Source organism: Zingiber officinale, chromosome 2A, assembly GCF_018446385.1.
Source record: "Zingiber officinale cultivar Zhangliang chromosome 2A, Zo_v1.1, whole genome shotgun sequence".
Lineage (NCBI taxonomy): Eukaryota > Viridiplantae > Streptophyta > Magnoliopsida > Zingiberales > Zingiberaceae > Zingiber > Zingiber officinale.
The window spans coordinates 123337284-123348818 of record NC_055988.1 but is presented as its reverse complement, the minus strand read 5'-3'; the positions used below and the strand labels follow the sequence as shown (position 1 = coordinate 123348818).

At 37.4% G+C, this 11535-nt stretch overlaps 1 protein-coding gene across 2 annotated transcripts; it reads left to right on the top strand.

Annotated features, from left to right (window-relative positions):
* Positions 1-5679: 5679 nt before the first annotated feature.
* Positions 5680-11489, top strand: LOC122042180. Of its 2 annotated transcripts, XM_042602168.1 has the most exons (9): positions 5680-6266; positions 7864-7944; positions 8038-8097; positions 9339-9382; positions 9471-9513; positions 9609-9680; positions 9759-9860; positions 9951-10084; positions 11275-11489. In XM_042602168.1, the coding sequence occupies exons 1-8, from the start codon at positions 5880-5882 to the stop codon at positions 10068-10070; spliced, it is 909 nt and encodes a 302-aa protein (XP_042458102.1). In that variant the 5' UTR covers positions 5680-5879; the 3' UTR covers positions 10071-10084; positions 11275-11489. The 2 variants fall into 2 exon arrangements, with proteins under 2 accessions (XP_042458102.1, XP_042458103.1); XM_042602169.1 differs by lacking the exon at positions 11275-11489 and having other exon boundaries at positions 9951-10206.
* The last annotated feature ends 46 nt before the right edge of the window (positions 11490-11535 follow it).

Genomic DNA, 11535 nt, shown 5'->3' with positions numbered 1-11535 from the left:
GGTGATAGCAGATCATGGAAATATTCCCTGACATATGATAATTATTCTCTGATAGGAGGTTACGATTCCCTGACATTATTATCGCTTAACGCTTTCCGTCTTGCCCGGATTTAGTTACAGATAGCTCGGGATGACCGTTCAGATGTGTACCACCCGACTTATTTTGATGAGGAGGACGAGCCATGGTGACTCGTCCGGATTCCTGTATTTGAGACTGTGGCGAGGAACTCATCTTTCACGCCTTGATCGCTGAAGGGTCAGCCGGAAGTTGTCTTAGTGAAAGTACTAGGCCCTTGTTACACGGTCCGAGCTGGGAAAGTCCGATTAGTCGAGAACAGGTCAAGAACTAGTACGAGTTCTGTCTTATGTCTCAGATCTAGGGGACCCGCCCTGGTTGTGACCGTCCAAGAAATATGCAGCTGATGACGCAAAGCGGTCCAACTCCCTATTTCTCCTGACTGTTAACTGTCGCGTCCCCTTAACTATTGACTGTCATGTCCCCTTGACTTTTGACTGCCTGATATTATTGGGATTTGGGCCTCACCTTTATGCATCGTATCAGGCGACATTGGTTGAGATTGGCAGGCGAGAACACAATGTCAGAACAGGTTACACATCAAGTCACTTGTAGCAACTGCTCACAGCGGTGTGAGCGACCTCTAGGCGAACACAATCGACGATGGCAATGGTGGCTCAACTACGTCTCTTGACATTTCTTTTAGGAAGAACAATCGCCAAAAGTTTTGATTGCAGGGTCCTCTCTGTTCAAGATTTTCAGAGATTCTTGCGTCTTCTCTGGTGACCATTTGCCAGTACTCTCCCCGATTCTTGCCTCCCCTTACTTCCAATGTTGAGGCAGTGGGTGGAAGCCTCTCAAGAAATCGACCTCGACCGACCAAGCGGAGGAGGTAGCTCCTTAGATCGCCCTTGAACAGTCATGCGACTACGACGGTTACAACCACAGGGAAGAATGGTGAAGATCTAGATCCTCAACGGATTGTAGATATGCTAAGAAAATTTGTTGTAGCGGTCGATGGTGACGATGATGGATCTGCTCGAAGGCTTTTCCATTGTGCTAAATGCATTCGTTATCCATAGCATTACAAAAATGCTATATAGCAATTAAAAGGAAATAACAAGGTTTAAAGTTTAGGCTTTTTCTTCCTTATTGTATGTAATGGCTCCATTTAACTGTTTTCCCCTAGCTGATACAGTTTGGAAGTTGAGTAAGCTAAGTCAGATAAAGGCTGCTGAAGGTGGCGTCAGTGTTGACGGAGCGGTGACTTTGACACACTCTGTATGTGTGTGTTAGACTTAGACCCCTGGAACCAGGGATTTGTGATAACAGAATCGGTGGTACTTAGATCCTGCACACACTCAAACAAGCACACAAAGCGTTAGAGACCAAAAATTAGGGAAGAGGTCCTTGGCACAGACCCTCCGACGCTCAAGTCAGGTTTTTTTCTGTAATACAGTGTACGAAGGAAGGAAAAAAGAACTGCTAAAGATACGTACGGATGTACGCATACCTGACCAATAAAGAGGACCCCTTTGTATACGACTCTGCCTACCCTTGAACCTGCACGCTACCAGAGAATATCGGGTGTCAGGGCGTGTCGGGTGAGAGAGGATGTCCGGCAACCTCCTATTGGTGGGGAGGAAGGTTCCACTCTTAGTGTGTGGCAGAACATTGGAATATTCCTTGACTTTCGGTAGTTATTCTCTGACAGAAGGTTACGATTCTCTAACACGGTTGTTGTTTAGTGTTATCGATCCTGCCAATGCTCAACTGTAGACAGCTTGAGATGATTGTTCAAATGTGGTGCAAGGATTGGGCGTTGATGCCCTTGCCTGTGTGCAGTCGGCCAGGAGCTATCAAGAGACTACACCTGATCGAGATGAAGAGAATGAGCGGTGCAGAATCGGTCGAGAATCATCTGAGACTGTAACAGAGGACTAAGCTTGCATGACCCGACCGGGACAGAGTTGGTTAGGGATTGTCTGGCATATGTGCTAGGGTCATATGTAGAGACTGAACTTGGATAACCTGAGCAGTATATAGCCGGCCGGGAACTAGTTAAAACCCTGGTTTGAGACTCAATCCTAAGGACCCGACCTATCTGTGATCGACTAGAAATTATGAATGGTGTGTTAGAATGTATACTAAAAGTCTAGCTTTTGTATAAATATTTATTTTGAAATAAGAATCACATTGGTCAAATGTATACATTTATATGCTAAATGTAGTTGTTCATTTAATTTATATTGAAGATAACATGGTGTGTGGTGTCACACAGAAGATCATGTTATCAGTTCATTATAAATTATAAATAATTGCTCACAACCAAGATGGAATGGGACAAACCATTTGAATGGTTGTAGTATAATTTGGTATTAGTTTATCTTGACTATAAAATTATACTAGTACACTCTGAGTGTATTGAGCATGACCATTTGAGGTTGTTCTTTTTATACTAACTGTAAAAAAAACAGGACCTCTATTATTATGGATGTGCGTACTCTTAATCATGATATAATAACAAGCACATATACTTAATATTTATTTCTTTAATTTATCAAAGGGTGAGATTTAGTTCGTTAAATCAATAGACCCAATAAATTGAAAAATGATATTATTTATATGGTGTGTTGTTGATTACAGAATGAAACTGTGTCCTAGTAATATAGGTTGATGATGCTCCCTTGAGGAGCTCATAAGGATTGTCATGTAAATCCTGCAGGTGGACTTAGTCCGACATGACAATAAGGTTGAGTGATACTACTCTTGGAACTAAATATTAACTAAGTGAGTTGTCAGTAACTCATTTAATTAGTAAGCATTCGATATCTTAAACATAGGGAGACTAATACACTTATGATAAGAAGGAGCCCATATTGTAATGTGAGATTGGTGCGATAGTGCAATAATAACTCTTTAGTGATATGAGTTATTATTGATGAACTTGAGTTGGGTGTTCGGGGCGAACACGGGAAGTTCAAGCTCATCGGGAGACCAAAATCAATTCCTCCTCTCGGTCCCTGTTGTAGCCTCTTATTTATAAAGTCTTATATCTACACAAAGCCCAACTTCTTAACCAAGCTTAAGGGTCGGTCACATCCTTGCTTGGAACCCAAGCAAGGGGCCGACCAAGCCAAGTTTGGAGCTCAAGCTAGGGTCGGCCAAGCCTTGCTTGGTGCCCAAGCAAGGGGCCAGCCATATCATAAGAGAAAAGGAAGTTTTATTAAAAATAAAATTTTGATAAAGTCTTTCCTTTTATGATGTCATCCACATGGTTTTAAAAGAGAGTTTTAAATTTTAAAATCTTTCCTTTTATAGATTTTCTACAAAAGATTAAAAAGAGAGATTTAAAATCTTTCCTTATGTGTAGTTATCTATAATATGGAAGAAAGATTTTAATTTTTTGATAAAACTTTCTTTTTTTAACCATGTTTTATAAGAGAAGTTTTATTTTAAAATCTTTTGATATTCATAAAAAGATTTAAAAGAGAGATTTTAATTTATAAAACATTCTTTTTATAACTATCTACAAAAAAGATTTTAGAAGAGATATTTTAATTTTGTTTAAAATATTTCCTTGCTTGGAACACAAGCTTGTGGCCGACCATGCCATGATAGAAAAAGGAAGTTTTATTTTTTTGTTATAAAACTTTCCTTTTTTGCAATCACCAAGGATTATAAAAGAAGAGGAAGTGATACCTTATGGTTTAAAAAAAAACACACACATCTCTTATTCCTCTTCTCTATCCCTTGTGGTCGGCTCTCCCTCTTCTCCCTTTCCTCTTTTTTGTGGCCGATGGCATCAAGACTTGGAGAGACATTGGTGGCCAGTTGCTTAGAGAAGAAGAAGAAAGAAGTGAAGGAGGTATTGCATCCTAGTATCCTTTGGTGGAAGGTGGCCGAAGCTTGGAAGTAAAGGAAGAAGCTTGGGTGGATTTCGTTTTGGTAGATCGTCTCCCACACGACGTCCAAGAGAAGGAGAAGAATACAACAGAAGATCAAGATGTCTATAAGTTACAAAAAGTATAACTAGTTATTTGTTTCCATATCATGACTAGCTCATCCTTTTGTATAGATCTTGAAAAACCAAACATAAGATGTTATCGATTTTAGGTTATCGTTTTGTTATCGATTTTATTTTTCGATTTCAAGTTTTTGATATTGTGCTTCTATTGAGGTCTCTGTAGTTAAATCTAGTTTACTATAAGAAGTTAAATATCCGATTTCTTTGAAAAGTTTTGTCTAGGAAGTGGTGGATGATCTCATACTCAAGAAGACCTAGTGTCTCGCCATGTTTAACCTGGAAGCTGATCTTTGAAATAGATATTTAATTAACTTCTGTAATATGATTTAACTTATGAAGAACACATCGGTTAAACTTGGAGTAAAAATGTTAAGTATCATTTCCAATCCAAGTTTAACTTCTGAAGAACAATTTGGATTAATAATGTTAAACATTGTTTGCAATCTAAATTTAACTTCAGTAGAGCACATGGGGTAGCTAGAATAGTTCTATGCTTGTACAAATTTTTATACAGGAGAACTAGAACGGCATTCTGAGTACTAATCAATATGGTGAAGCAAAAAAGTTGAACCCGCCACCTTCCCTTAATTATTAACTGCTATATTCTTTTAACCCTTAACTTTTTAATATTATTAGACCCTCTATTTACTAATCGTATCACAAGAGATACAACGTTTTGTTAAAGATTTAGAAGGAAATCTATAAGACATCTTAGCAAAACTCATCCAAAGCTCAAGTCAAGCATAAGAAAGAAGACAATTATAGAATGAAGTATCTAGCTAGCAAGGGTGGAGCCCGGAATAGTCCTACCCGAGCTATAGCCCGGATGTCCAACGACGATGAGAAAGGAAAAAGGTCAATTTATTATTAAACAAAGGAAAAAAATAAAGATAAAAAGGAGGCTAGTCCAAATGTCAATGTTGACATCGATATCGATATTGACCTCAGCGTTGGTACTTGTGGCCTACCGTGTGAATAGATATCTAAACTGACTCTATTGATAGCTAGTAAAAACAATCTCTCCTATCCATAAGCACAAGAAAGAAAATGATTATTGAACTAAGTACGTAGCTAGTAAAAACAATCTCTCCTATCCGCGGTCGTCTATACCACGATAGGTCAGATCTTTGAGTTATCAGGCTCTGACCTGTCATGTGGCCCTACTATCACCACATCACTAATTTTGATAAATAATAATAATAATTTTAATTAAATTGCTCAAATGAAGCTAAAAAAACTCAATATTAATTAAAATTATTCTAATTAATTTAATTTAATCTTGATATAAAATATTATAATAGCAATTTAATTAAAATTATTATAATTGGTTAAAATAGAGTGATGATAGAATAAATAAACGATGCTCTTTAAGTTTTTGTCTAATTATTTTAAAGTTATTTGAACATATTTTAGCCAACAAAAAAAAGAAGAGGGAATTTCATGTGATTCTGTATGCAAAATTTATTTAATAATAACTTATTTTTATTCACTCCTTATCCATTTTATATTTCATTTTTTTCGCATTAAAATGCAATTAGAATTCACAATATTACTTAAATTTAATTATCGAATTAATTATTAATAATGAAGAAATTAATCTCTAATGACATTTATATATAATTTTATATTAAACAGAGAGATATTTGTACAGTGAGCGTTATCGGAGCATTTCGCAGCGACGCCGCTTTTCCTCCTTATCTTCCGCTTCTTCGCAGATTCCGGCGGAGGAATCCACAGCGCCGCCGCTCTGCGATTGCATCATCATCATCTTCGTCTTGCCTATGGTGGGAGAAGGGAAGAAAAAATGAGTTTTTTCTCGATCCTCTTGTCTTAAAAATGCTTGTTTTAAGCCATCATTGTCATCAGCCACCCCTCTCCTCCTTCCGAGCTCTCAAACCCCATCGATGCTCCTCTTTTCTGCCTAAGCTTCACTTTTTCTCCCGTCTCCAACGGTTCTCTGTGGAACTCCAGATTGCCCATGGATGTTTTCCCCTCCCTCGATCCTCAAATCTTCTTTTCCAGTTCCACCCTAGGGTTTCAATTGGTGAAGCCGGGAAGTGCGCCGATCGAGAATTGGGAGATGAGAACAGTGATTTGGCGGATTTGGAGGACCTGGGCGATGACAGCAAAGTGTTCAAGAAGACACTGCAGTTGGTTGAGTGCGCGATGTTCGCTTCTGTTGCCGGCCTCGCCTACTTCTTGAGCAACTCCCTCGCTGTTGAGGTAGCTCGAATTAACATTCAGGAATTTCCCACTGTCTTGCTATCGAATGATTCTTTGGCAAAATTAGGTTTCCCTCCTGATTGTTTGCAAAAAGCTGTTGTCTTCATACATTGTGCGTATTGGGAATTAACCAATACGAGATTGCCATTGCGTTTATGGTGGGCCCCAGGTGTTCATTCATATCATAATCTTTTGATTTTGACCACTAGAAAGTTAAGATATTTTGGCCAAAACATCTTGATTGTCTTCTAGTAGTCACAATGCTCTGAGGAATGCATTCATGCACTTACTTTCTAATTTTTCTCGCTAGAAGGTTATTAAGGTGTGTTGAATGACCTTTTAGTGATCAAAATGTTAAGCTAAGTCAATCATGAAATTTGTCATTCTTTGAAGTATTGATTCATGGCCTTAGTTGTTGGTTTTGATTATTGGAAGGACATTAAGATATTGTTGAAAGCTTTATAGGCATTTGGACAAAACAATTTGAGAACGAGGTGCGCCCTTTGTTAAATCTTTGAGATGTGTGGGATTGATAATTACTAAACTTCAAGTGCACATTTGATAAAATGCAGACCATTATACATTTGAATAGGATCCTACCAAGAACTTATGTTAAAATGACAACCTCTGGGAATTAAGAGGATTAATAGTGATTTAATAAAGGAATTTTTCAATGCCTTGCTACTTGTTGATTTTTGTAGTTATTTTTTTCCTAATTTACTATCTTGATTTAGTTGGATGAGTTATTGATGCAGTATGAAAAATTGCTGGCATCATTAAACACAAAGAAAGAGGATTTCACAACAATAACTCTCACAAAGCGGGAGAATATCATAAATCTAACAATACTTCATTAGATGGGGATCAAAATCTCTTTCATAAACCAAATGATGAGACCAAGTCTCTTAACACAAGACGTAAAAACATTACAACCTTTTAAAAACTTATACAACTTTGAAATATTCTCAAACTTGTATAACATTTATAACCACGTTTTGTTGAAACACCCCTAACTTTTAGCCCCAAATTTTCAGTGGCATCTGTTGTTTTCTTTATTAGTTATATGCAGTGGCAATAATTAAATTGACAAAAATTAACTGTCTGCCCCTGTAATCACAATACATTAGATTAGGATCCCAGAAAGCTTTTTTAATAGGATGCCAAAATCTCCAGGAATCAAGAGGATAAATAATGAACCTTGTACTATTAGTTAACTCCGACTGAAAAGATTATGTTTTTCCTACTTTTATTCTATTGGTCCCCATGCTTGTATCTTGATGTTAGCGTTCATGGTTTGCAAGTATATATATATATATATATATATTTATTTATTTGTTGAAGATTTCATTTTGGACCTAGTTTAAGTGGTTCTGATGGTTCTATCTAAATTCCTGCTAGTTGTGACTTGAAATTCTAATATCCAATTGTTGATATGCTCAGGTATTAAATGCAGGCCTTCATTTAAGCTTTTGCTTGCTACACATTACCTCCCTTCGTTTTCTGTTTGTTGTTATTGGTTCTCTTTGAAGAGCTTTAGCAGGTTCACCTGAACGATATTCATGAAATGTGTACTTTCTGTTGCTTTTGATACCTGCAGAATTACTTCAGTTGCTTCTTTTCCTTGCCGATAGTGATTTCTTCAATCAGATGGGGGATTGCAGCTGGTAGGAAGACCATGGTTTGTATAGTTCTATTTTCCAAATTGTGGTCCTTTTGTGCTCATATTTGTTTATCAGGTTCGCATTTGAATGCTGTTTTGGTTTTTCACCAGGTAGCTACTGTCATGCTATTGTTCACGTTATCTGGTCCAGTAAAGGCATCTACATACCTTGTATGCAATTTAATTTTTATAATCTCAATATCCTAATGCATTCTCATTATCTGTTCATCTACAAGCTTGTGAACTTTATATTTCCATCTATCTCTTCGTCTCTAGATCTTATTGTGCTTATTTGTCTTAATTGCATTTCAATTTTATTGTAGATTGAGATTATCTAGTATTCCTTCGCTAAGCTACATTAAAATTTTGGAAACAAACAAGTTCTGAAAACAATTAATATGCATATTATAACTCACCCATTTATTGAGAGCTATCTGTTAGCGGTTTCAATAGCAAAATATCCATAAAAAATATGACCCTTAAGTTAGCATTTTTGAGATCTCTATAAGGTTTTATTTCATGTTTCTTTGTCATTTTCAAGATAACATTTGATTTGTAAATTAAATTTGTCTTTTTCAATCTGAAATGCCTTATGACTGAAGTACTTTTTGTCTTCAAAAACTAGGAGATGTGGAAGACGTTTTCTTGGAAACAATTCCAATAACACAAATTCTACTACTCCAAAAAGAGCTACAATGTGCTGGTTTGGAGTATGTCGCCATAGTGGCACATTGACTCAAGCACATGCACCTCTTCAAGGACTATCCATTTTGCGAGTGAGATCCTCAGCCTTTCCCTTCCATGGATAATATGCTTGAGAGACCCTACACCTAACCATTGAGTTCAGTGTCTGTTTCTTATGAGGAGTCAATGTTTAGGATTTGCACGCACCAGTTTGGCACATCGACGCTGCTTTGTGTGACAAGACGCTGCTATGTCACATGAACAGCGAACTTAACCTCAAAATTGAATGCTTCTAAAGCGAAAAGTGCCAATGGACACAAATGTTTAAAGCGCTTTCAATACACACAACCATACCAGAATGTTTAATCAACTTAGTCAAACAAATTGATGACCAAATTCTAGAGACACCCTGCTATTTCAAAGAACTACTTTGTTTAACACCATGCGAAGCAGTTTTAAAGGTTTCGGTTTGTGCACTTGCTCTGGTCAAATGCAAGCATGAATGTTATGTTTTCTGTTTTTAAACCAAATATTTTCCTACATGATTCTGAATGTTGGAACGCTATGAAAGCTAGTTCATTTATGATTCATGATTGAGAACGTTAACATTTGCACTAGAGTTTCCTATTATTGTCTTCATCCCACAATTCTCTCAACATTATGAGTCTGCTTGGAGTATATCTGTCATTTCTTATCATGCATTTTTTACAATACTTTTCTACCTGCAGCTTTTGCATGGTCTAGTTGGTCTTGCCATGGGTACATTATGGAGGTACATAACTATGCTAACGATCTCATCTCATTAGTTGTACATCTCTCGGCTCTATTTTTTTGCCGCAATTAACTTCATATTCTTGCAGACTCCGTTTTAATTGGTCTACCTCGATTTTACTCTGCACTCTTGTATGCCCTGTGAAACCTTTTTTTTATCTCTCAATTCAGTTGTCCTAGAAATCCAAGTGGACCGAGTGTTTGATACTGAATGTGTTTGTGTGCAGATTCGTGCCATGGGAGCTGTTGGATATGTCTTGTTGTCGTCATTCTTAATCAGAGAAAACATACTCGCCTTGGTATTGTTAAAGTCGCAGATATTACCTCCATTTTATGGTCTTGGCTTTCAGTCTAAAAAGATTTTTGATCTTTTGCAGATTACAATCAACATTCATGCCTCGCTAACATTCATATTTACCGCGATGGGAATAAATATAATCCCATCGATGAATGCCATTTATTTGATATTCGGTAGCCTGGTAAGATTTAGAAAAAAAAAAAAAAAAACCTACCGTTCTCGATCGAAATCTGTGGACCAATTTTGATTTCTTCTACAATTTGTGCTGCAGCTTCTTCTGAACTGTGGATTCTTTGTCTTTCTGCTGCATATCTTATACTCGATATTCCTTAGCAAGCTCGGTCTGAAGGATTCATTGACTCTTCCCTCATGGATGGCGAAAGCAATCTGATACCGGTTCATAAGGTATACACAAATATCCTTGTAAAATCGAGTTTTGAAATGCAGTTCATATCATATTCATAGCTAAAGGCACCGAAAGCTGTTCAGCTGTTCTCGATGATTAGTATATTTTTCGATATCGCACAGATGGAGTATTGTTGGTTCCGTTCTTGCTGATTAGCGAATACGACTTTACGAGCAAGGATTTCAATCTTCATAATAGTATTCGGGCCAGGAAAAAGTTGATATAGAACTAGATTTAGATAAAAATATCTGCTTATAGTTAGAATGAGTTGTAGCTCGATGTCGATAAGAATTCTCTATGCTGGGCTCGTGCATGCCACCAATCAACTCGTCTAGATCGATAGACTTACATGGATCAATAGGTAGAAATTTATCCTGCACCTTCGGGCGACGATGTGGCAGTAGAAATCCATCTTGCACCACAAAGTGATGATGTCGAAACTTTTTACTCATGACATGGTTGACTTTGTAAAAATAACATCCGTCAAAGGACTCACGAAGAGATATCGCAACAAGATCTCTCGGATGTTTAAGTCATCATGGAGCCTCAAAAATATATCATATGAGATATTAGAGAACCCCATTTTGAGAATAACATCACCTCATTTATGTAATCAGAGAAGTCTAAGGAAAATACCTCATGGAGAGAAGCCAAGGATGCACCTTACTAGAGGGCGCACTTATTTACAACAAGCAAGATGGTAACCACCGTGTCTACTGCCTTCAGACAGACCCTCCGTCACCCCACGCGTGCATCCAAGCTCAGGAGCACAAGTCATTCGGACTCGGAGTGCTTGGCACTCGGGTGCTCGAGTAAGCAGTTGGCAAGTCGGGAGGTCGAACTAGCGGCAAGCCGAGAGGTCGGTATGTCAGATATTGATGGTATCTGCATTGATCGAGTCATAAACCTCCCATATGACCTTGTCGTCTCCACCACATCAAGTTGTATGGTTGATTCAGTTGGCTCACCTACCTTGATCGACCCATTAGGATCGTTTAGCTCAATGCGGCGACTCAGCTGACTCACTCGACCTGCTTCTACCACTATCGCCAATTTTAGGTTTCTTATCAATAATTTATCTACTTATAAAATTTTAATTGCCATTTTCTCAACATTTTTTTTAAAAAATTAATTTATCATTTTTTGATTCGCTAATATTTTTCTTATCAATTTAATTCGCGACTCGCAGTTAATTGATGGACTGCAGAAGCCCACGGCGACAGCTCGGTTCGTGGCCCGGGTTTAGTCCGGTCTGGATAAGCTTTTAACTCCACGTAGGCTTGCAAACTCATGGCTATCGAATTATTTTGAAGTTTAATTTTCCAAAAAATAATTTATTTAAATTGAAAGGATCAAATTGAAATAATGAAATCTTAAAGGTTCACAATTAAAAGAGTGTGCTTTATTATTTTTCATCTTAAAAACTCTTTTATTTTAAAATTGTTTAACA